The sequence below is a fragment of the Apis laboriosa genome, unplaced genomic scaffold (genome assembly GCF_014066325.1).
Source record: "Apis laboriosa isolate Shangri-la unplaced genomic scaffold, ASM1406632v1 scaffold22_cov146, whole genome shotgun sequence".
NCBI lineage: Eukaryota > Metazoa > Arthropoda > Insecta > Hymenoptera > Apidae > Apis > Apis laboriosa.
In genome coordinates, this window is record NW_025222414.1 from 803,788 (window position 1) to 830,763 (window position 26,976).

The 26,976-nt window shown below is 38.4% G+C and overlaps 1 protein-coding gene across 4 annotated transcripts in view; it reads right to left on the minus strand.

Annotated features, from left to right (window-relative positions):
• Positions 1-26,976, minus strand: part of LOC122713131 (neural-cadherin) — a 180,559-nt gene that overhangs the window by 4,356 nt on the left and 149,227 nt on the right. For all 4 annotated transcript variants that reach the window (XM_043933300.1, XM_043933302.1, XM_043933301.1 and 1 more), the window contains 16 exons: positions 9,623-9,766; positions 8,390-8,505; positions 7,028-7,192; positions 6,428-6,565; positions 6,074-6,260; positions 5,741-5,974; positions 5,470-5,642; positions 5,230-5,379; positions 4,836-5,141; positions 4,492-4,765; positions 4,173-4,381; positions 2,358-2,690; positions 2,060-2,266; positions 551-822; positions 228-433; positions 1-143 (listed from right to left, as the gene is read on the minus strand). In XM_043933300.1, the coding sequence (XP_043789235.1) occupies positions 1-143; positions 228-433; positions 551-822; positions 2,060-2,266; positions 2,358-2,690; positions 4,173-4,381; positions 4,492-4,765; positions 4,836-5,141; positions 5,230-5,379; positions 5,470-5,642; positions 5,741-5,974; positions 6,074-6,260; positions 6,428-6,565; positions 7,028-7,192; positions 8,390-8,505; positions 9,623-9,766 (3,257 nt within the window). The remainder of the gene's footprint in view (positions 144-227; positions 434-550; positions 823-2,059; positions 2,267-2,357; positions 2,691-4,172; positions 4,382-4,491; positions 4,766-4,835; positions 5,142-5,229; positions 5,380-5,469; positions 5,643-5,740; positions 5,975-6,073; positions 6,261-6,427; positions 6,566-7,027; positions 7,193-8,389; positions 8,506-9,622; positions 9,767-26,976) is intronic.

Below are 26,976 nucleotides of genomic sequence, written 5' to 3' on the forward strand. Positions count from 1 at the left end.
CTCCGTGTTCCAAAATATGTCGAGCCTGTGCCATTCCCCGTCGTCCAATGTCCTCTTCGGTTTCACTTTCAATTCCAACGTGCCGGAACCGAAGTCTATCAATAGCCGCGGTATCCCACGTTCCAGCTCGACGGATATAAAGTCTGTAAACGGTGAAAATACTTTCTATTTTTCTTTTCACCCCGCGCAACGATATACCAACGTATAACTTATCTCATCTTGCTCACCGGAGACCATAATCTCGTCAGCTTCGGGAGGAACTATGGGGCCATTGTACAGTAACAATCCGTCGGGCTTCTTCGTGATGAATTCGAAGCTCAAATGGCTGTTGTCGCACATTTCAAGAGCCGGATACCACGCCCATCCGTTCCCGCGAAAACTTCTCGCGGTTTGCTGACACCTTGGACCGTTGTACCCGGCTGGACACTGGCACCTGACACCGATTGAAAAATTCGCGTAGATCGTGATCATTGCGATATATATATGTAATTTATAATTTATAATTTTTAATTTATAATATATATATATATATTGTAATTTTCCAACTCACGACAATCCGAATCTCCCCTCCACGCAACGGCCGCCATTGTAACAAGGGCTGCTCCTGCAGGATTCCCCTTTACTGAAGTTTCGCGCCCCGCAGGTACACTCGGCGATTACGTCCACCCGCACGCCGACCAGGGCCGTTCTGTTCGCGTTCACCATGTAAGGTAAGCTGCTAATGTCCAACGTATTCGTGCAACTACCCTCGCACACTTCGTTCTCGTAGTAACACTCGTCGATCCCCACCATGGTTATGTTGATACCGACCTCCTTCTCGATCTAAACATCGTTAATTTATCAATCGTTTAAAGTTGTTCGAATTGTCGACGGATCTTTATATTAGGTTGAAAAGAAAGTTCCTCTTGCAGTTTTTAACTATTAAATGCACTTAGCTCAAAGGAAACTTTATTAATCAAAATAATGACCATTGCAATCAATGCACTTTTGTTAACGAGAAACAAGTTTTGTTATTCCGAATTGAATAAAATTCTGGAGTCCTGCAATAGGAAAATTGTTCGAATTTACTTCTTGTCCATTATGTTTTCAACAGCCTGAGAAAAATTAATTTGAAAATAAAAATAAGTATCACATTTTCACACAGAAAAATGCACTTTAAAATTATATACAAAGTCAAAAAATAGAGTATTTAAAATCGAAATAAGAAAAATCGTAAGAATTTCTTTCCAATCTAATATATATCGAGTTTCACTTCCTCTTGTTTAAAGTAGTTCGAATTGTCGACGGATCTGATATTATATTAGATTGGAAAGAAAGTTCTTCTTGCGGTTTTTAATTATTAAATTCAAATAAAGTTAGCTCAAAAGAAACTTTATTAATCAAAATAAAGACCATTGCCAAGAAGAAATAAGTTTTGTTATTCCGAATTGAATAAAATTTTGAAGTCCTGCAATAGGAAAATTGTTCGAATTTACTTCTTGTCCATTATGTTTTCAACACCCTGAGAAAAATTAATTTGAAAATAAAAGTAAGTATCACATTTTCACACAGAAAAATGCATTTTAAAATTATATACAAAGTCAAAAAATAGAGCATTTAAAATCGAAATAAGAAAAATCGTAAGAATTTCTTTCCAATCTAATATATGTATATATATCGAGTTTCACTTCCTCTTGTTTAAAGTAGTTCGAATTGTCGACGGATCTGGTTTATATTAGATTGGAAAGAAAGTTGTTCTTGCGGTTTTTAATTATTAAATTCAAATGCAGTTAGCTCAAAGGAAACTTTATTAATCAAAATAAAGACCATTGCCAATGAGAAACAAATTTTGTTATTCTGAATAAAATTCTGGAGTCCTGGGACTGGAATAGAAAAATTGTTCGAATTTGCTTCTTGTCCATTATGTTTTCAACACCCTGAGAAAAATTAATTTGAAAATAAAAGTAAGTATCACATTTTCACACAGAAAAATGCATTTTAAAATTATATACAAAGTCAAAAAATAAAGCATTTAAAATAAGAAGAACTTTCTTTCCAATCTAATATATATATATCTCACCTCCTCCCGATGCATCAACACGATTCCGTTCAATCTGACAGGTTTGTAATACGTTGACCCGTGCGCCGCGAATCTCACGTCCGTCAACGGGGGATGTATCCTGCGCAACTGGACGCTGAACACGTCCACGTTCTCCCTGTCGATGTTCAACAAATGCGCCAATTTGTCCCTGAATAATTCCGCTTTACTTCGCGACGTAGTTTGCGACTGGAACAATCGAATCGAATCGATCAAAAATTGTCTCGAATTTTTTAATTTCTCCCTCTCTCTCTCTCTCTCTCTCTCTTTCCTTAGATACCTTGTAATCCCAAATACGGATGAAATCTTCATCCGTTATGCCTGATATCCGAACGGAACCAGAGTTCAGCACAGCCTCGTGCGGTATAGTTTTCACGGTGACCGTCACGTTCGCCGGGACGTCCGTTTGCGTGTGCTTCCGATCGTACACTTTGAAACGTAAATGGTATCTACCGTCGTGGGTACCCGATTTCATGTATATCATCCCCGTGTCCTCGTCCAATTTAAATTGAGCGTGTTCCAAACTCTCCCAATAAAATTTCTTATCGGGTAGGTCCCAATCGTCCAAATCGAAGACGTAAACTCTGCCTATTTCCGTGTCCGGTGATTGTCCCTGCCAAGGGGAATTACGTTACGTTCGCCATTTTGTTGTAACGTTGTTCAACATTTGCACTCGAATCAACAACTAGCTAACTTAAAATGAACGAATTAACGGATAAATTTTTTACATTCTAATATTTTGTGTGTGTTTACGCGTAAAGAAAGAAAATTTGTCGAATGTTTAAGTCTATATCGTTGTTTCGCGTGATATTTTAATAATGTAGTAAATACTAAGATGCGTCCTCGGTTTGCAATCGCGATAAAATGTCTTTTATTTTTTTTATTTTATTGAAAGCAAACTTTATAATCCCAATAATGTTCATTCTATATACTACATCTCTATTTTCATCGCTATTTTCCTTCTCTCTATCGTCAGTTTCTTAATAAACAGAAATAATTTCGTTATTTAATTACGAAAAACTCATTTTGAACTAATATCCCTATAACGTGCTCTCACATTCACCTATTATTCCTATTTTTCACCTTTTAATACCACATCTCTATTTTCATCGCTATTTTCCCTCCATCGTCAATTTCTTAACGAATAGAAATAATTTGGTTATTCGATAACGAAAAATCATCAACTCGTCTTCGAAGTAATCTCATTATTATTCCATGCTTACAAAATTAAAACACCTTGAAAATAATATTTCTATCGCCACTAAGGCCGAAAACGTAGTTCGATCTAATTTGAGGCAAAAGAATCATTCGACAGCATATTATTCTTTATAAGATTATACAAAAAATAAGAATTTATTCGCGATATTTTAAAAGAATCAAACTTAAATAAATATCGTCGCATCAATCCAAATGATTCGATAACGAAAAATCATCAACTCATCTTCGCTCGAAGTAATCTCATTATTATTCCATGCTTACAAAATTAAAAAATCTTGAAAATAATATTTCTATCGCCATTAACGCCGAAAACGTAGTTCGATCTAATTTGAGGCAAAAGAATCATTCGACAGCATATTATTCTTTATAAGATTATACAAAAAATAAGAATTTATTCGCGATATTTTAAAAGAATCAAACTTAAATAAATATCGTCGCATCAATCCAAATGATTCGATAACGAAAAATCATCAACTCATCTTCGCTCGAAGTAATCTCATTATTATTCCATGCTTACAAAATTAAAACACCTTGAAAATAACATTTCTATCGCCATTAACGCCGAAAACGTAGTTTGATCTAATTTGAGGCAAAAGAATCATTCGACAGCATATTATTCTTTATAAGATTATACGAAAAGAGCTTAAGAATTTATTCGCGAAGCGATATTTTAAAAGAATCAAACTTAAATAAATATCGTCGCATCAATCCAAATGATTCGATAACGAAAAATCATCAACTCATCTTCGAAGTAATCTCATTATTATTCCATGCTTAAATTATAATATATGCTTAAATATCGCATCAATTCAAATGATTCGAGCGCAAAGGGTTAAATTAACGACGGAGAAACGTGGGAAAATGATGGAGGACGTACTGCGTAATTATATACAAAAATGTCTTTCGATCCTGGCTGCATTTTGTTATCGTTGATATCCCCGATAATAACGGTTAAAGTACTGGTCCCAGACATAGACGGAGTCCCGGTGTCCTTGATAACGATCGGTATCAAGTACTCCTTTTGTTGCTCTCTGTTGAACGACAGTAACGAGGAAACAATGGCCATACCGTCCCCGTTCGCCCCCTCTGCAACGAAAGAAAAAGCCGGCCGTTCGTTATCAACGTAGCAACTATCCAAGGGGCCAACAATCGTTTCCCCCCCAATTGGACGCGATTCGCGCATCCACACAACTCACTGTTATCGCTCTCAACTTTGAAACTGGCACGAATCACGTCGTCCGCCTTAGGATCCATCCTGAAAGTGAACGGCGGCCCGTTGCTCTTCGATCGATCGTCGTCGTCCGTCGCCGAAATCTCCACCACTTTCTTCTGCTGGGAGTGCTCTTGCAACACGGGCCGATAATCCTTGAGGAATCGGGGCGGATTGTCGTTTATGTCGTGCACGATCACGGTCAACGTCGCCGTCGCCGTTTTCGGCGGAATACCGTCGTCGATGGCCAAGATTTTCACCTTCGCGAGAAAACGAACCAATTGTCTTTTGGGGCGGCGATGAGGGCAGAATTGGAAGAACAATAATTACCTGATGCCTCGGGGTTTCCTCGCGATCGAGACTCCTCTGGATCGACACCGTCCCGTTTTCGTTGATGGAGAACTGCCTTTTACGGTCGGAGCTTCTGTCGATCGAGTAGTACACCTTGCTCTTACCACCTTGGTCGGGGTCGGTGGCTTTGAACGTTTCCAGACTGTTCCCTATACGAGCGTTCTCCGGCACCGTGGTCTCGATATTCGCTTTCTCGAATTGAGGCTGATTATCGTTTATGTCGCGCAGTTTCACCACCACCCACGAATAGGCAACGTGATATTTATCGTTGTCGTTGTCTTCCCCCTGAGGATGAAGAAGATGAAAAAGGTGACTTTAAACGGGGAAATTCGTCGATCTAAAAAAAATTTTCAGGAGATATATATATATATACCTTGTCGTTGACCTGTATCCTAAACCTGAAACCGTTGCTCTGCAATTGGTCCTCGTAGTCCAACGATTGCACGATCTTGAGAGAGCCGGTGCCGTCGTTATTTCTCACCATGGTGAATTTGTCGGCACCGTAGCCGCTACTTTCGATCACCTGGATCACAAATCACAAATAAAATTCTTCGTTTCTTCTTTCTTTCTATTCCTTTCTAAATCGAAATGGAGCGAAAAAAGGACAACGTACTTTATACTGGAACTTATTGGTCTCGTCCTCGTCGTGTACAGTGACCGTGAGTATCGGCATTTCCGGCAGATCTGGCCCTTCCGTCTCGTCCACTTCGGTGAACCATTCCTCCTTTGTGAATTGCGGAGGCATGTCGTTTATATCTTTCACTCGTATAGACGCTGTCCCCGTCCCTAGACGCACAATCGCGGAAATATCAGAGAACGGGAACTCGATGGAGCGAAACCATCTCTCCCCTCATTCTCCCTTGTATCACCACCTTTCCACTCACCCTTCAACCCCCCTCCGTCCATAGCTACCACTTGTATGGAATAATCCGGTGTCCGTTCTCTGTCCAAACAGCACACCGCCGTCTTTATCACGCCTGTATCCGATTCGATCTCAAAGATGGGCGAGCCGGTCTCCTCCTCGATCACGTTCTTCTCGATCGAGTAAATCAATTTCGCGTTCGTACCCTCGCTCGGGTCGTCGTAGTCGACCGCCGTCATCGTCATCACGACCATTCCTGGAACGAGAAGCAACGAGAAATCGAGAATTATTCCAAAAAAAAAAAAAAAGGAAAAGAAAAATTGAATCGAGAAAAAGCGAGACGAGACGCTGTTACCCGCTGTTCCGTTCTCCGTCACATTGCCGAAGTAAATTCCTTGGGGGAAAGTGGGCGCGTTGTCGTTGATATCCTTCAGGTTCACCTGCACGTCGGCATATCCGACCAAACCCTCCCCACCTTCGTCTTGAGCGAACACCGTGAACCGCCACTGCGGCCTCCCGTTCGGTTGATCCCTGTCCAGCGGCTGAGAAAATCGAAAATGTGAAGGATTTCATATCTTCCCTCTCTTTCTCTATTTCCGTTGCAAGCAGGATAGAGAAGAATAGAGAGAAAGAATTTCTTTTTCCTCTTTTTTAACGGAGATCGAGCAAGCTGAACTGAAAGACGGGGGGGAGAGGTTGCGTTAATCACCTTTAGAACGTAAATTTCTCCGCTGGTGCGGTTGATGTCGAATTTACTGTTCGCTGGATTGTCAGGATCGATACCCTGTCCGGTTAAAAAGTAGACGATATTCTGTGGCCTGTCCTTGTCGCCATCGGTCGCCGTCACCTGTTTCAAAAAGAGTTGACAACGCTGGACTACCTCCGATATGTACTCTGGATTCATTAAAACGACAAATTGATATCTATGCGAAAAACGTTTTCACGTTTTCACGTTCTCTGTTTTCAGTCGGCGGAGAGCGCCATACGTGATTTTCACGTGCTTTGATCGCACATTTTACATTTCGCGTTCCACTCTCTGTACCTCACGTATTCTGTATATTTTATATTCCATATACATACATATATCTATATATCAATCCATATTTTACACATATTCTTTGAAGTAGAGAATTTTTTCAGTTTTAATAAGTCGAAATATATATATATAGATATATAAAATATATCTGCGCCCGATCGAATGAAAAGCGAAATCGAAGGAGCGCGCGGTGGGATAGGATTGGTTTTCTTTCGAGTAATTGCGAAGCTCTTTGGAAAATTCGTTTGATCGAGTTAAGAAGGACATAATTACCCCGAGGACTCGTTTAGGCAAAGTCCTGTCGTCCTCCTCGGTGATCTGCGTCTTGTAAGTCGGACGTTCGAAGACGGGCGGATTGTCGTTCACGTCCTTCACGTGTATCACCACCGTCGTGTAATTTTCTTTCAAGTTATCAGACGCGGTGAGGCGGAGCTCGTACTGCAAGATTAAAGCGGGACAAGTGGATAACAGTGTTTGCGGCTGACCCGAGCAACTGCACCGACGGCAGCGGTCTCTTTCTGGGAATAATGGAAGCGGTTCTGGAAGGCCAACGATTTATGGGGGATGTATAAAGGAAAAGGGGGAGAGAGAGAAAGAAAAAATAGAGAGAGTTCATTTTTTGATAAGCTTTAGAAATTAGACACGCGAAAGTTACGGCTTTAACGTAACTTTTTGATAAAAGAGTTTATAAAGATGAAACATCGCCGTAGTTCGTTTAATGGCGTAGAAAAAGATTTACAAGAAATGAGATCACTTCACGTTTAATGAGAGTTATAAAAACAGCGGCCTGATGAAGTTCCCTTGCGATGCTACAAACTATTCAAGAAACGGGTTAAACTTTAAACAATATACCGAGGGATTCGTTATCATTGATTTTTTGAAAGTGAAATCGTTATTTCGAAATTATTATTTCTGATTCCTCTGATTTCTCTGAAAACTTTACCATAAACTCGTCTCGAAACGAGAAAAATTTATTAAATCAATAACGGATCAGTGAAATGGAATATTAATAATTCTAATAATATTATAAAGAATACAAAGTTTTAACATTCTAATTTCCACGATTTTATCGAAAGTAACGAAATGAGAACATGGTTAAAAGGATCAAGAGCATTTTTTTCACAGTGAAATCGTTATTTAAAAAATAATCGAAACGATTTCTGATTCACGAAAACTTTACCATAAACTCGTCTCGAAACGAGAAAAATTTATTAAATCAATAACGGATCAGTGAAATAGAATATTAATAATTCTAATGATATTAGAATACAAAGTTTTAATTTCCACGATTTTATCGAAAGTAACGAAATGAGAACATGGTTAAAAGGAACAAGAGCTTTTTTTCAAAGTGAAATCGTTATTTAAAAAATAATCGAAACGATTTCTGATTCACGAAAACTTTACCATAAACTTGTCTCGAAACGAGAAAGATTTATTAAATCAATAACGGATCAGTGAAATGAAATATTAATAATTCTAATGATATTAGAATACAAAGTTTTAATTTCCACGATTTAATCGAAAGTAACGAAACGAGGGTTTGGAACACGGTTAAAAGGATCAACATCGAAGACTTTCGTTCCTCTTTCGCATCGCCGTCAATGTTTTTCTCGCAACGCATCGTAACATACTTACCCTTTTCCTCGTCTCGTAATCTAACGCACCCGCGACATAGATGGCGCCAGTCATATTCTTCACGGCGAATGCACCGCCTATGTTACCGCTCGTAATCTCGTATCGAATACGCGAGGCTGTAAAATGCAGAAAAACATCAATTTCACAATGGAGTTTCACGGATGAATTCCTCTTCTTCTCTCCTCTCCTTCTTACCGTGTGTGTGTATGGCGTCGAGCACGCCACGTCTTTAAACGTCTTTAAAGCGTTCCTGCTTAACGACTTAGCTTAAGAAAAAGACTCTTAAGAGAGAGAGAGAATGTACTTAGCGAAATGCGAAATAAGTACGAAACAACAACTGATTTAAATTTCGAAAAGTGCTCCATTATTAAGTTCCAAACAACAAGTTTGAGCACGTAGGGAAGCGAGACGAGAGGACGACCCGCGATTATTCGGGGCAAAGTCTTGGGGATTATTCGGAACAAGGTCTCGAGGCTTTGGGAAAATTTGCGATCTCACGCGAGAGATATATCTCTGGGTGGAAATATTCAAAAAAAGATCCGCTGTGAAATTTCATTCGCGTGTCATTTGCGCGATCGATTTACTCTCGATTTTGCGTTTGGACAGTAAGGTTCGTTAAATCGATCGATTTCTTTAAATTTCCCCGGGGATCATCGCTCGATCCCCGTGAGTAGGTAGCGAAGAAATTAGTTTCTTTTTTTTTTCTTTTACTTAAAGAAAAAAAGAGAAGAGAAGAAAAGAAAAAGCCTGTAATCAAGCAGCGGGGAGCGAGCTGGATCTTGTTAATCGAGGTCCATCGGATAAATATATTTCGTGACTCTGCTCGAGCTATCCGATATTTAAAGTTTCGTGAACTGTTTATGTCCCATCCTCGATGCCGAGTCGAGAAAAGGCGAATGGATTTTAGCGAAACTTCGTTACCCAGGTTATAGAACTTTGAGATCGAGTAATAGATTCGTTATTAGGAACGGAGAAAGGCAACTTAAATCTAGGGACAAAGTTATTAACGTTTACGATCGAGTGAAAATTATTTCCCTCCATTCGTGACAATTTTATTTATAATTAAAAAAAAAAAGGAAAGAAATTTAATTCCATCCAACGTTTTCGCGAGAGAAGGTTACACGCGTTATCATCCTCCTGCTCGTATTAAACGGATTCTTTCAGGGAAGATTCAGTGAAATTAAAAAAAGGAAGGAAAACCGTCCTCACGTATTTGCATATGTGTCCACTTACACTCGTCGTGATCTTTGGCGGTGACAGTGAGTACCGTGTGCTGGATATCCTCATTTTCGTCTACTTCAGCCTCGTAGAGGCCTTTGTCGAAATAAGGCGGATTGTCGTTCTTGTCAGCTATTCCAATACGGATGAATTTCGTCACTGGAACAGACAAAAGAGAGAAACGTCACGTTCGTGGATCTCGTTCCCTTCCCGCCGCGATATAAAAGTCCCCGAATATAGGTTGCGATGCAATCCCTCTCCAGGGAAGGTTCAGCCCTTCCATTCTATCTTATATACGTATATATATATAAACGGAAAATTCATTTCCGTTTTACCTTCGGTTTCATCAATGGGAAGAGGGAAGAGGAGAATCGTGCGTATGTAAGAAATCGACGAGCAAAATTTTTTTTTTTTTATCTCAAGCAATGAAAATCGAACGAAAATACGAGTAATACTCGAGTGGAGTTTTTTTTTCGAAATTTTATGCTTCCTCTCACAGAGAACGAGGGATATTCGTTCAATCGTACATCGTATGCAGCAGCAACTCATCATTATTCCAATATTTTTCAGAGATCATCGAACGTGTATACACGTGTATACACGAAATTTCCCTCTTTTCCTCGGTTCGATTTTCATTCATTCGGATACGGAGTTTTTTTCGAATCTTGTTTCTTGGTATTTCAATTCGGTTAATTTATGCAGATGATTTAATGGAAAATTCATGCTCGATAATTTATTGGCTTCCGGGTCGGTGTGATTCGAGGAACGGGCATATCGATCTTCCAGATAAAATGATTAAACGAAGACAGAAGTTCATTACGAAGGCAGCGACCGATTTATCGTGGAATTGCGGATATTGCGATAAGTCGAACTATTTTTTTGTTTTCTTCTCGATTTTACGATTTTACGAAAAGTTAAAGTTAAAGAACGCGATAGAATGATCTTTAAACGAGCGTTTATTTATAAATAATTTCGTTACGATTTTTGCCGATTTCATACAAGAAGATCGAAAACGTTATACCCTGCGTTGAGAACGCAGGTTTTCGCAAATGAACGATCGCCACGCGCATATGGCGAATTCTCTCGTTAAAATAATAATAAAGTTGGTTAATAAATCATTCCATTTTCCCCACAGAAACTTTTCCCCACAAACATTATTAACAATTTCAACGCGCCTCATTAAAACTCTTTACTCCGAGCTTACTACCGATCCAACCCCGCACGCCACAAACTAACTCTCCCCCAAGCAATTTAAATCGTCGCCGTTAAACAACGAGGTGGAATTAAAGAAACAACTCTGTTCCACGTGAGATTTAATATCAAATCCGTCTAAGGCGTAAATAGTATATTATATTACTACAGGTAATTGTTATAGAATTTAAAGTTCACAGAAATTTTATTACGTAGTTTTATCATTGAATGTTGCCAGCAACATCGCTATTTCATAGTTGCTATCTATTATGTTTTTCTTCGATACATATACTTCAAATTTTGTTTTGAAAACAGATACGAGCAATCAGGTATAATTAAATATATTCAGCTGAACCCGTACATTTTTATTTATTGTTTTCATTGCCCAGTCGAGATATTAATATTATCGTTTCTCGAGTGAACACAAGCGTGCGGATTTTCATTCGAAGGTGAAATTCACGCGGTTGAGAAAACGATATATATCCGAAATATCCGCTTAAGAGGCGGATTGTTAACACGAATTCGTTCCCGTCAAACGCGGGAACGAGTACACGAATATCGGTTAATTTGCCTCCACAGTATCTTAGGAGAAAATTTACCTCGTCTCGATTCCCTTTGCCCGACGAATTTACCTATCCAATTAAGTTGATTCCGGCACTTTCCATTTCCATCACTTGATGCTCGTCGAACTTCGAATCGGCGCGCAAATTATTTCGAAAAATATTATTTCGTTGATCGAACAAAAGTTGAATAAATCGGCGAGTTTTCAAATCCGATCGGATCGGATACGAAAGATGGGGGCGAGGGAGATTGGAATTTCTTTGTGAAAAGAAGTGTCCTTTATTGCGCTCGAGATTCACGAGATTCGTCGAGTAGCGGCTCTGCGGATAAAAGTGCGATAAAAGTGTTTAATTAATCGAAGAACGGTTTATCGTTGTTTCATTGTTGAGAAGGAGTAAGTGTAAAAGTGTAGCTTCTTTCGTTACAAAAAAAAGGAATAGCTCTTCTACTTTATCTATGTAATTTCTTTATAACGCGCCAACATTTCGTTACGAGTATCTTCGAAACGTGAAGAAGGATTCTTCAACCTTCCCTTCCCTTTTCACCATCCTCCATCTTCGCTTCTCCTCTTTCTTTCTCCCTTTCCTATTCGTGGAAAATAAATATTTGCCGAGATTAATTCGCGTTTAATTTCAGTAAGATAACAGCGATGCGCGTAGATAACGAAGAAATAACGTGCGCGTAAAAATATTATTCTCTCGGTATTTCATAAATCTTTTATCTTCAATAATCTCTAACGTCGCGCCTCGTAGATTCATCGTAGTCGAACTCGTCTTCGAACAGAATACGAATTTAATCTTTCAAATATCATTGGAATTTTGCGCGAGCAAGTTGGAACAATGCGAAAAATTAAAATATATAATTACGAAAAATATTATTAACGTCACGTAGGATATTTCAATATCAATTTTCATTAAAATCAAAATTTATTACAATAATTAAAAATTCTGGCGCGTTGCGTTTCCTCTTTAATAAATCATAATAAGAATTTATTTACACGTGCTTCTCTCCGTTATGAATGAAGATAAAGCACGAAAAAGATATATTATGAAACTCATCTGCTATGATCCGCGTGTAATATTAATATGATATTAAAAAAATGTAATACAATTCTTCTTTCAGAAAAAAGCATCATTTTCCGTGCAAAATGTGAATGACTATATTTTATAAATATAACATTTTCCGAAAAACCAACTAAAAACCTTTATTCGTCAAACATAATCCGCCATCATTCTCGTACTCCAATTTTACAAAAATCAACAAGCATTCGAGCATAATTTTTCAAAAAGCATCGTAGGATAACAAGAATAAACGAAAAAAAAAAAAAAAAATGACGCAACGAAAAATACAATTAAAAACACGAGAGGAAACATTGCAAAATATTATCCTCGATCTCTCGTGTTTTCATTATCTTTTCTTAAATCGTTATTCATCCTCCTCCATCTTTGTCAATCTCTACGTATCCAAATTAATTTCCGTAATCGAGAAACGATGAAAAATAGAAGAACAACGAAGGGGAAGCTCCGAGGACAGGCCTCGGAGGAATTAATTACGTTGCCTTCGTCCCCAACGATCACTCTTTCCAAGGGGAGGGGGGGTAAAACCTCGGCCAAACTCGGCCGCAACAATTCCCCGCTTTTTCTCCCTCGATTGATCCGCGACCCACTTTCCCTCCACCGTAATTCTTAATGCGCGGATCTCCACGATTTATCGTTAACCAAAGGCGATTGCGAAGGCGCATCGAGAAGGCGGATGCACGCGTGCAATATCCGGATTCCTCTCCTACAATTCGACCAAGCAAGAAAGATGGAGATAATCGATGCATGCGTTCGAAAATGTGATGGAATTATTTCTAGATGTTTCGTCATCCTTTTTCTTTCTTTTTTTTTATATATTCGAGAAAATGTTACAGTTGATACAGATTCCGTGCAGTTTTATTTCGTTCTAATCCGACTCCAGTTTAGCATTCCCGAACGATCTGTTTAACGGCATGGAAAAAGAAATTGTACGTAGTGATATATGGAATGCGACGACTTAAAATCCAGTTGCGAATATCTCTTCAATCGTCGATTCCTTTTTCTTCTTCTTCTTCTTTTTTTCTTTTTTTTTTTTTTAGAACGAAGAGAGAATTTTTTAATCTTCGAACCAGGATTATCACGAAAAATTCGTATTTTTACGATGATATAGATATCCAATCGTGATTGATGTATCCATGAAAATATCTTTAACGCGATATTAAAGCCACTCGTGGGAAGCCAGATTATTATAATTCATCCAAGTATAATAATAGGTAACATTTACCTATGTATCCAATAATTAAACATCAAAAGAGCTTAATGACCAGATATCTCTATATATCCAGCGGCGGCCACGCGATATTAAACCAGAGCACGGTGGTGTCGCTTATTACGACTATTATATCCGCAACGACCAGGATAATAAGTAACGCTTGCCTAAGCGTTTAGTAATTACGAGTCAAAAGGGCGTAACACGAATTTCTCGCGTGATTACGAAACCGTAATTTTCATTTTCGTTTCTCGATGTGAAATTTTTAACGATAATCCCAATCGTCGATAATATTATCGACATTTTTCATTTTTCGCGTTCGTCACGTTGGATTAAATTAATAGAATAGGATACACGCATTTCTTTCTTTTTTAAATTATTATCGATGAATCGAGCTGGCAACATCGACAGGTTTCAACAATTTCAACCCCCAAGCGACCGATAATTAAAAGTCAAAAGGGCTTAATGACCGGAACAATTGAGCGGGAAAAGTGGATGGGATCGCGACTCTTCGACGATCGTGAATCGTGATTCGCAGTAAATATGCCGTGCGCAGCGTATGTAAAATAAATTCGCCTCTCGCGTCGCGCGTGCAATTTCAAATTTACGAGGAGGTTGGCGGGGAACGCGTTAACTTTTAACGCTACGGCAATCCATACGGGGGATAACTAACTAAATGGACAACGTTCGCCATCTATCCATGCCTTTAAAAAAAAAAAACGTATACTCGAGTGTGAAATTTATTAGCGATTTAAAATTGACGATCGATTCGACACTTGTTAAAAAAATCAGCGACGAACGAATCTTACTCGAGATTTACTCGAATATCGATTTAACATTTAAATTTTCCCTTGAATTGAAAGATGGAAAAAAAAAAAAAAAAGAAATTTTCGAGAGAATCTTTACGTCTCGTTTCTTGTCCCAGAAACGAGAGAGAGATTTCGACGAGTTATTTCGTCCTTAGAAGGAATGAAAACAAACGCACGAAACGAGCAATGTACAACAAGCCCGTTGTACAAGCCCTATTTGGCACGGGAATACTCGAAGCAAGTCAGACTGTTCGACCGTAGCTTGTGAATCTATCGCCCGACCATTCGCTAACTACATAACGTTAATTAACTTACTAACACTGTTCCACTGTTTCGCGGAAATAAGTTGATGCACCGAATTCTCTTTTCGTATCTCATGTATTTACCTCGCGTAAATTTCCTCCCAGAGTGTAAATTGCACGTTTCGTTGATCGATTTATCGGTTCAATCAAATTTAATCGAACGTTTCATTATATTCCTCGTACATGCATTTAAATTCGAGCAAGTTGATTCAGATCGTTGGCGGTAAAAAAAATGAAACTTTAATGAAATTTATCTTTTACTCCATGCCCCGCTTGCCGTGCCTCACCACCACGATTTTAAGATAAACACTACGCGAAACTGTAAATTTGTTTTTACTATTTGCTCAGTTGAATACCGCGAGCATACTTGACTTGATTATTTCAAGTTTCTAAAACTTTCATTTTCCTCGTTTCCAATCCCTTCGTAGAAGACGAAGAACGAAATTACGTAGTCATAAAGCTTTATCCTACGAATGAAAAAGTTTCGCTCAAACTTCCAACGAACAAATATTTCCTTCTTTCCGCTTACCATTCCGTTGATAAAAATGGAAGGGATTTTTTAAAACCCAAAAAATTAATTACAATTATTTCCCTCCCGTAAAAGTACAAGTCCATCATACACGTATACAACTTCTTTCTCCACGAGACTTTCTTTTACGCCACGTTTATTTGGGAATATATCGAAAAACGTAGTACGCGGGATATCTACAGCGTCGTAAAGAATCACTGCCGAGAGAAAAGGGGTTAAACGTAAGATACAACGTCACACACTATTTTGTATAAAAATTACGTTTCGCGCACGAAACGGTAAAAAATATTTTGCCAAAAAATATTGCGAAAGCGTGGAGATGTCTCGCTACGTATTATTAACGAGATATCCCATATTGGCCAAGGGTTGAATTTGTCATTACCGTTCGATCGAGCGTTCTCGTTTTCCAACCCCTGTGCGTCATCGGTATTCCATTGTGGTTGCAACCACTCGGCGACCATCTCTAACGCCACCGGACCTATCCTAGACGAGCGTGATTCGATCGTTAACTGTTAATATTCGAATACGCTCCCGCGGAAGGATTCGCTTTGTTCCCGATACAACGCCTGGCAACAACCGAGGCGCAATCCGTTCCAACGAAAATTGAAACGAAAACGAATCGAAATTATTAAAAGTTTCGATCGAAATTTCGTCCAATGCAATTTGAAGTTTTTTCAGACATTTAAACACCAAAATTCTAGGATCCAGGATGATTAGAGAATGCTTTTCATTTACACCTCGTGTCACTTTCTCCCTTTTATTCATCATTGATTTCTCGAAGCTCGATACGCTGTTGGCGCGTATTTTCAAATTTTTAATATTCAAATACGCTTCTGCGAAAGAATGGGAGGATTCGCTCGATACAACATCAGAGAACGTAAATCGAAATGAAAACGAATCGAAATTATTATTAAAAGTTCCAAAACGTCGAATTTGAAATTTTTTCAGACATTTAAATACTAAAATTTTGTAAAGAAGAATGATTAAAGAATGCTTTTCATTTACGATCGTGTCACTTTCTCCCTTTTATTCATCATTTATCGATTATTCGAACGCGATCGATCGAGGTTCGATACGTTGTTGGCGCGTATTTTCAAATTTTTAATATTCAAGTACGCTTCTGCGAAAGAATGGGAGGATTCGCTCGATACAACATCAGGGAACGAAAATCGAAATAAAAAGGAATCGAAATTATTAAGTTTCAATCGAAACTTCGTCCAATGCAATTTGAAGTTTTTTCAGACATTTAAATACCATTATTATCTTTAAATTTACATCGTGCCACTTTCTCCCTTTTATTATTCATCCCCGATTATTTGAACCGCGTGATCAATCGAGGCTGTTGGCGTATATTTTCAAATTTTTAANACTTCGTCCAATGCAATTTGAAGTTTTTTCAGACATTTAAATACCAAAATTTTGTACCCACGAAGGATTATTACAGAATGCTTTTCATTTATCTTTAAATTTACATCGTGTCACTTTCTCCTTTTTATTATTCATCCCCGATTATTTGAACCGCGTGATCAATCGAGGCTGTTGGCGTATATTTTCAAATTTTTAATATTCAAATATATTCCCGCGGAAGGATAGCAGGATTGTCCAGATTCTCGATACAGCGCTTGGTAACAATCAAGAGAACGAAAATCGAAATGAAATCGAAATGAAATCGAAATTATTAAAAGTTCCAAAACGTCGAATACAATTTGAAATTTTTCCAGACATTTAAATACTAAAATTTTGTATCCACGAAGGATGATTAGAGAATGCTTTTCATTTACGATCGTGTCACTTTCTCCCTTTTATTCATCATTTATCGATTATTCGAACGCGATCGATCGAGGCTCGATACGCTGTTGGCGCGTATTTTCAAATTTTCCGCGTAAAGAAACGATCGACTGTTATTCGAAGGAAGAAAAGGGGGATTGAAATTTGCAATTGCGCGGTATTATCGTGGCGATATCGATTCACAATTGGAAAGGATTGCAAACTTCTTCGAAATCGGGGAAAATTGAAATTGTAGAATGATGGCTCGGAGGATTGTGAAACATGGGGCAAACTTGATGCATATTGCAAGCACTCGCGACTTTATGAATTTTAAGCTTCTCTCGTGTATATTTGATCAAAATTCTCGCTCTCGTGCGTTTGATCGCGGATTTTTTTTTTTTTTTTTTTTTTTTTTTTTTAGGCAATTTGTTCCTTTTCCATAGTTTCCCCGTACTTTTTCGATTCGAACGGATTCCTCCACGGGAAGAGTTGTTTGGAAAAATGAAATTTTTATACAATATATTGGAAAAATATGCGCGTACGGTATAATTTATGATTTATCTCAATTTTGTACGTTTTAACGGGGAATATTTGCAAATTAACATAGAGCACGCGAAATATTGGAATCAAAATTGTAACGAAGGGATTACCTGCTTTTTTTACTAGATAGCTGATGAAAAATTCATCTCTCGTGTTTCATAAAATATGAACGCTGTAATATCTAAATGGGAAAAGGTAAAATGAAATAAAAAAAAAAAAAGAAAAAAAAAAGGATGAAAAGTAAAGTCTGTTTTTACAGCACGTGCGTTAACCGACGATGCGATTTACAATTTTACGTTCGTGAAAATTTCGAAAAATTTTCTGAATTTTCTATATCAAAATTCGAAATTTTAAGAAGCGAAATATCTAATTTACCGATTAAACATTTCGTTCAACGGAATCGGAAAAATATTTCTATTATTAGCGGAACGAATAAGGTAACAATTTTCAAATAAAAAAAAAAAACGTACGAAAAACAAACATTGCACGTTCGGTCAATATCCAACCAACCGGATTAAACAGAAAAGATACAATTTGTACAATTTAATTAAACTTTATCGATCGCTCGAAACACAAAGAATAATAATAATAATAATAATAAAAATATCATTCATCGAATTTCACGATTTGCGATTTCACTTTCAACAACCGCAATAACTCTCTGTTTTTCACTCTTCTTCTTTCTTCTTTTTTCTTTTTAAATACCATCAACGTTAATGGAGCCTGGTGTATACACCTCCTTAATCAACCCCTCTCCCGCTCCCTAGCAGCACGAGGTCGTCGGAAGCGGACGGGTTGGCGGAGAGCGCGAGTATACAAATTTACCGGCGCGCTTAAATCGTCGAAACACGGCCGTTAAATGCAGGAGGAAGCGATAGAATAAAAGTTGAACGAGTCGAGGAGGGGGGCCATCGATTATGGGGCAGGGGGGAGGAGGGAAGTTTTGTTTTCTCTCGGCAGCGTGACCACCTCCCGCCGATGCTTGCACCCCGATGACGCTACCACGCTGTGGATACGTACGAAACGCGTTACTGGGGTAAGAAATCGATAAAGCCCCCACCCCACCCGCCCTCTAACCCCTTTCCAACCCCTTTGCAACCACTTTCCAACCTCTAACGGTCCGGAGAAGCTGATTCTTAGCCGCGCCCTCCCACGAAGAAATATCCCATTTCTCTTCCTTCTTCGCCATCCTGTTTGCTCGATTCGAACAGGGATTGGAAAAATTTGTGTTTACGGGTGTGAAGGCAGTAAAGAAGGGAGAGGATGCTGCAACGACGGGGGTTGGGATTTAAGATCGTGAACCGTCGTCGTTGCACCGTCGTTTCGAGACGAGGAATCTAAGGTTGGACGATGGCCAAGGAACGATTAATGGAAATTATCGTCAGCGATTTGGGTTAATTTCACTCGTGTACCGTCAATTGGACAATCACCGGTTGTAATCTAACTACGATCGAGACATTCGTCGTGGCGAAAAAAATAAAAAGAAAAATTGCTGCTAATTTTTCTCAGCTAAAATTACCAAATGTGTGATAATACACGCAACTTAAATCTCTCTTCCTCCAATTCTTTGGATCACGTGACGTCAGATTGGTCGAGTATAATGGCGCGCGTCCGGAGCAGGGATTCGAAGAATTGAAAATTTAGGTGGAGGAGGAGGTTAGGTTTATCGCCACGGGGTTGAATGGGGGACTAATGGATCGCGTCGATCCTTTTCCTTTCCCACCCCTTCCATCTTTCCTTACCCGCGACAGACTCGTGAAAAGAACGGAGAGACCGGAAACCTCGTTGCCTCGCCCCTTCCGTTTAATTGGAATTGTTTGCGACAATGATGTAATCGAGTATCCAATCGGGCGGAGATTGCTTCCTCCGAAAGGAACAACGGAAAATCGGTCGGGGAACGAATTTTTCCCGCTTGTCTCGTTAGCGTCGCTGCCGAACTTTCTTTTTCCATTTGCTGTTGGAAACGGAGAAAAGAAAATCGCGAAAATCGAGGCGATGTCGAACGGGGGATGATTCCGCCCCCGAAGAATCGATAATGCGTTGTAATTTGAATTTTTCTGATTTTTTCTTTTTTTTTTTTTTTGTTTCGTAAGCTCTACGTTTCGATCTTTCGATATGAACCATTCATACGAAGCTGATAGTTTGATTGGGTGGTGGTTGTATTAAAAACGGATGCGGTATCTATCGGTGGCGCGTGAATTCGATCGAGGAAAACAAAAATTTAATTGGACGTATTTTGCGTACAGTGAAAAATAAGGTAACGAAAGAATAAAGTAATAAACTGATTATCTCGTGAAATTTATGAACGTTTCGTCCGTTCGATTTAATTACGGTTCGCGTAATGAAATAAAATTTCACGGTATACGTCGACGAGTAAAATATACTTTTAATGTATTTTTCAAACCTCCCACCGATGGATTTATTTAAAATCTTGATTTACACGGCATTGAAAATATTCAAAGGCGAAAAATATGTATATATATATAAAACTTCGACCAAAGAGGCTGTAAGCTTTCAAATCGCGAGAGGCTGTTCACATTCTCAAAAATTCGTTTGAAATGATGATATTTAATGACCAACCCTCCTTTTCGCGCGAATCCAGCAGAAATGTAGGTCGATTGTGTCCTTCACTTTCTTTTTTTTTCCTCATACACGATTTTTCATATCGAAAAATACACATTTTTTTTCTCTTCTCTTCCATGATAATTCGAGAAGCGTTCCTCGAAAATTCCTCTCCGAATTCCTTTCCTTCCCAAATCACTCCCCCTAAAAAGAAACACAATTAGACGCTCGTAAGGAATCAATCCATCTCGTCAATACCCAGCAACGACACAAATCTTTCGAATAAGACGAGTGATTTAACGAAAAGATTTATTATAATCTCCCCAACTCAAGAGAACCCTTCGATATACGTACGCATCCCCGATATACGTTTACGACCCACGGAACGGCGAGAGACGGAACCGCAAAATTAAAAGGAAAAAAAAAAAAAAAAAAGGAAAAAATAGAGACAAGAGTCGGGGAACGAGAAGAAAACGAGGCACCCGACTTAATTTCCTTCCTGTTTTCCGGTAGAGATAAATCACCGGTGATAAATCCGCGGTAATAAATCGCCAGGGAAAAATAGTGTCACGTTACCGGCCCGGCCCAAGTATATCACGTCCTCGCTTACGAGCCGTGCACCTGTGTGTTCATACGTTTCTATATATATATACACATATATACCGAGCGTGTTCCACAAACCACTCGATTCGATCGCCTTCCCATTTGCACGGGCAAAACTGTTTTCGGATAAAATCTAAACCCGCAGCCCGGTGTCGCGAGTGGATCTTGTTCCTGAAAACGAATCTCGCTAAACTTATCATATACCACGCGTCTTTCCTTTTTTTTCTTTTTCTTTTTTTTTGTTTTAGATTTCGCGATAGGATGATGAGGTTGGAGATTTTTTTAAATAAAATTTGATCAACGGATCGATCGATAGTGGATATGGTGGTCAAAAGCGTCATTTTCATTGATGATTGTTTAGTTTATTCAGTTGGAAGGGTTACAAATTTATCAAAAGGTATAAAAAGTGAAGTTGTTCGATAGGGTGGATAGTTTCTCGCACGGGAAAACTTTGCGGTCCGAGTTTGTGCGGTTAATGCGTCTTATCGAACTGCTTCCATCTTACCGATATCAAAATTTTCTCTTCTATTCCTATAGTAGAGTCCAGGTACATTTCGAACTTCTCTAAAGTATTCTAATAAATTGGATAAAAGTTTTGAAACATAGTTGGTACGTGGCTTATCTAGCTCCCCGGCAGGCATTGCTATCGCGCTCCAGGAACATATCTTACTCGTTTCTTTCCAACGAGTATCGAGTATAGGTTTAAATCGGTAGGTTTAATTTAATTAATTAACGAATCGAATCGAGAAGAAAGAATATTTGCGAAGTCAGAGATAATAAAACGATAATAAACGATTTCGATTGCTTTTGGCGTAAAGCTTCGACCATCTCCTTTCTCCTCTACAAAAGGGTTTTTTTTTTTTACAAAAGGGGTCATTACTCTCGTGTCCGTTCTTTCCTTTATTCACCTCCACCTGTACTTTTTTGCTCGATTTATAATTCGGATGGAAAGTATAAATGGGACTTTTTCCTACTTTTGCAAAGATGAAATGATTCATGGGGAATTAAAAAATATTAAAATAAATAAACGGAACTCCAATTGAATCAACTATACTGAAAAGATTAATAATCAACATTTCGTTGTTATCGATGAAAATTTCTTTCGTTTCGACGGGATAATAATAATAATATTTATCTCAAAGAATTTATCTCTTTTTTTGATTTTAAAAAGGCAGTCGCCAATTTACCGAGTGATTTTCATTCGAAGCTTGCAATACTTAAAAAATGCAAAACTCGCTTAATATTCATAGAAGAATTTTTATTTGATCATTATCCGGCGACTTCTCTCCTAACGGTAATATCGCCAGGCATTCGCACAGAGCTAATAAAATTGCATAAAAGATTTTGCATCCTGCCCCCCTAACTAGCCCTCCTTTAAAATTCAAATCGCAGAAAAATTCCTCCCTCCGTACCTCTGAGTTTAAACAGTTCGCACTTTGTTCCAAATTTAACATTTACTGCTTGATAAAGTTGCTTTGATAAAATCGTGAAAATTGGGGGCGAGTCGAGGGATCGAAGCGACGTCTAACAACAATTCGCAACGCGCACCCCCGTACGTCGAAAATTTCCTCGGAATCCATCCGTGCTTCCGTGAGTCGAGCGTCGAGATACTCGCGAAATTCAAACCCTTCGACGCACAACGTGCCTCCTCTGCGCCGCTAACCCCTATCGGGAGGGGTACAACATTTTACGGGAAGAATTGTATCGGAAATCGTGGAAATTTCGCCCATCGAATTTCCGCGACATCTCTCCATCGAATTTTTCACTTCGAAACCCGTTGTACGAAGGATTATTATATCGTATATCGCGAGGATTAGCTTCTCTTTCTAGTTGGTTCCATCGTCGGCATTACGATATTTTTTTTCTTTTCTTTTTTGTAAAAGAATAAGGCAATCGATAATTTGAGACGTCTTTAAAATTCTCCAAAAGAAATATATCAGCGATAAAGAGAAATATTGTAGCAATAATTTTATATCAAAATTATCTCGATACTTATATATTACGTATCAGAGGATTATAAGGAAAATATTAGAGATACGGATACGGAGGAGGACAAATTTGATGGTAATTACGAATTAATGGAAAGTTAACTGATGTAATATAGAGGAACACTGTTAAGAGAGACAATTTCAAGCTCAGTGTCGTAATTAACGTGTCGAGTAGAGTAACGGCACAATTTATGAACGGTAGTTCCAAGGAAAGCTAAGCTCGCGCTAATTCGTTACGTGTTACACGTTTAAAGCTTTTGTCGGACCAATAATTTATTATACACTTTGTATACGCAACAATTTGTATTGTTATCTCAAGTAAAATACGTTATATATAAAGCACCAACAACGATACAAGAATCACGAATCTTTGAAACGATGTACAATTTGATATTTCGTATTTCGTAAAACCGCAAGAGGATACTAACAATTTTATCATCGAAACCCATCCAAAAAACTAGAAGAAATCCTCCCATTGAAATCGCTTTTTGTTTTATTCCGATATCTCGATCGGTTGCCGAGATATAAGGACTCGAAGACGACGATGCAGGATCCATGAATGGATCGGTCAGTGACCTATATTTTTTCCTACGCATGCGTACTACGCATCTGCTACTTATCTGGATCTTAGCATGTCTCAATGCCAATGAGACGTTGTGCGACCGAGAAGTAAGCGGCAAGAATAAAAATAGTAAACGATTGAAAATTATCCTTTTCTTTACACGATGATATCTCAAGAACCAAAAGAGGTATCGAGATAAATGAAAAAGCATTTTGAAGAGGAAGGTTCGACGCTTCCAATGATCGTTCATGGATTAACCGGAAATCACTATTTTCGGAGTTATGACGATTCAAAGTTTTCTTAATTTTAATAGCTTTAATAAAAATTTGTGGCGAATGATTAAAAATTACTTTTTCTTTACACGATGATATCTCAAGAACCAAAAGAGGTATCGAGATAAATGAAAAAGCGTTTTGAAGAGGAAGATACGACGCTTCCAATGATCGTTCGTGGATTAACCGGAAATCACTATTTTCGGAGTTATGACGATTCAAAGTTTTCTTAATTTTAATAGCTTTGTGGCGAATGATTAAAAATTACTTTTTCTTTACACGATGATATCTCAGGAGCCAGAAGAGTTATCGAGATAAATAAAAAAGCGTTTTAAAGAGGAAAGTTCGACGCTTCCAATGATCGCTCAATAATTGACCGAAATTTACTATCTTCGAAGTTACAGCGGATCGAAATCGTCTTAGTTTTAACAAAGTTCTTTATACTTTAATTCAACTTTAATTCAAATTACACGATGGATATATATTTCATTTTTCGAGAAATATTGCTTACGATCAATAGCATCATACAATACGAAACAAAAATATAATAGCAAAGAAGAATTTGAAAAACGCATCCAGAATAACAAACGCAGAACGAAGGAGTAAAAAAAAGATTCAGTTTTTGATTGAATTCAAAATCCGTGAATCGGGATGAATCACACCCTCGATCCCTAGCTCGCCACCCGATTATTTATTCAGCTTGTGAAAACCCCCGACAAAGATCGTCGACGATTCGTCGGGTTCGCATGGTCGAATTTCCCCGGTTGTGCGCCATCAATCTCCTTCGGGATCCACTTTCGAAGCAAGTTGGAAGCTCGAGTCCCCTCTTCCCCCCCATCCCCCCCCCCCCCGCAACTTCATTTCCCTACGCCTGTCCCCCTCGCTCTTTCGAGAACCAGGTCGGCCAACTCGAAACTTGACGACTCATCTTAGGCGCATAATGGCGCCTAATTACCGCCGCATTGATCCAATGAATTAGGACATTGTAAAAGTGTCGACGTGCGCGTCGCGAAGTCGCTCGTTCGCTCCTCGAATCGAATCGAAGGGGGAAGATCGACACCTCTCCCCCTCTTTATACGAGCAAACTTTTTAACGGGACCAATCTGGGATTCTAAACGATCGTTCTCGGAACTCGGAGGGGAGTTGACCGTGGAGATTTATGACCACTTGGCGCCCAAGAAATCGGCGGGATCTCCGATGCTTCCCGCGGAATATTCCCGCGAACGAAGAGAAATGTGGAGACGAGCGAATGGAAAATGGACAGAGATATGAAAGAAGCGAAGCGAAAAAGATAGATGGAAGGGAGGGAGGGAAAGAAAGGAGAAATATTGACTCGGAGAGATCTCTCGGGTGGCTTTGTTAAACTCTTTAGCGGTAAAAGGCGTATGCGTTTACTCGCGTTTGTCTATCGATGAGATCTATCGATGAGATCTATCGATGAGATCTCCTCCCCCTCGAGCCATGTTTTCATGGATTGTCGGGAAGGGAACGGTACCGTGAACAATTCGTCTCTGTCTTCGAGAATTAAGTTGGGAAGAAAGGAAGGAACTTGTTTACGCCAGAGTGTTTTTGTCGAGAATGGACGAGCACTTGGAAATAATAAAAAGGAAGCTTTAAGAATCGACTCGAAAGTCACGATGATCCTTTTTTTTTTTTTTCGTCTTCTTCGACTCTTTCGATATTCCTCCTTCAACAGCTTCGTGACAAAAGTGTGTGAAAATTCTTTCCCCTTCTTTTCTCTCCCCTCTAAATTAACCCGAAAGAATGAGAGTTGCGTTGGAAATGTAATCGTGTAACGAAGAAAGAATTTTTGGAAACGACAGACGTGTAGATTCCAGTCAAAGAATCGATTCCTCCCCTCTTTTCCCATTCGAAGTAGAAAATATAAGTTACCAGGGAGGAAGGAGGAAAGAGCGTGATTCGATTCGAATCATGAAAGATGAAAATTTGTACGATGAATAGGATATATATCCCGTGGGAGGGAATTATGGGGAATTTTCGAGGCGGATAGGAGAAATTGCAGAGATATGATAGGAAAGACCACACGAGGAGGGAAGAATATTCGCATTCTAATCGAGAAAATAAGCACGAAGAGAGGGACGACGCGTATTATATGGTCGTCGTAATGGAAATCCTCGAAGACACGGAGCATCACCAGGGGAAATAGAGAAGAGGATCCGGAACGGAAAAGCTGTTTCGATATATCCGTTTTCACAGCTAAGAAGTTTCGAATAAGACGTTCGATCTCGAGACCGAATATTGGCAACGGGTTCTCAGATCCCTTCCATTATGCTCGTTTCGATGCGGAAAATTAGATTTCAACCCTTTCTTGTATCGCGGATATCTTTTAACGCCAATATCGTCCAACTATTTCCGATATTCAAACAATTTCCAATTCTCCATATTTCTCTCGACTCTATTCTCTCTCTCTCTCTCTCTCTCTCCCTCTGTTTGAGAACTGGAATCTCGTTATCCCTTTAATTATTGTCTGTGGGATCGGAGAAAAGGCACGGAGAACGGATAAACCGTTAATACAAGGCTTAGGTGGATAAAGAACTAGTTCGTTTACACGAACGGTTAGCCGTTCTTTGTTGTGCAATCGCCAACTAGACGTGGGGCTAATCGTGCTTACCCCCCCGTGTGACATGGCATAAACGAGAACCAGCTAATCTCTGGCCTCTGTGCACGCTCCGAGTAATCATATACGGTCGATAATCACTTTCTACGAAATTGCGTACGAGTTATCACGTATTTTCTTTCCACCCGACGAATCTCGATTAATCGAGTCACGCTTTTCTCCCAATCACAATTTTTCCATCTATCTTACGTATATCTTACGAAACGGAAGAAATTAAATCGGATTCGAATTGTATCAAACTTACGATTTCCATCTCACTTTTGTATTTTCTCCCCCGACAGGGAGAGAAAAATTCCTCCCGAAATTCCTTAATAAATAAAAAAATTAAATATAAATTTTATATTAAAAAATAGATTTATTTAAAATATTATAATTTTTATTATATAATTTATTTATTTTTAATTATAAATTTTTTAATTTAGATTATATTATTTTATTTTATAAATTTATTTTTAAATTTATATTTTTTTTGGTTTGATTTAATTTTAATTTATAAGTTTTTTAGTATTATATTATATTTATAAATTTATTTTTAAATTTATAATTTTTTGGTTTGATTTAGATAATTAATTTTAATTATAAGTTTTTTAATATAGTTTAATTATTTTATATTTATAAGTTTATTTTTAAATTTATAAATTTTTTTTGATTTGATTTGGGTAATAAATTTAATTTAAAAATTTTTTTTAATCTAGATTATATATTTATAAATTTATTTTTAAATTTATAAATTTTTTTTTTGGTTTGAGATTAAATTAT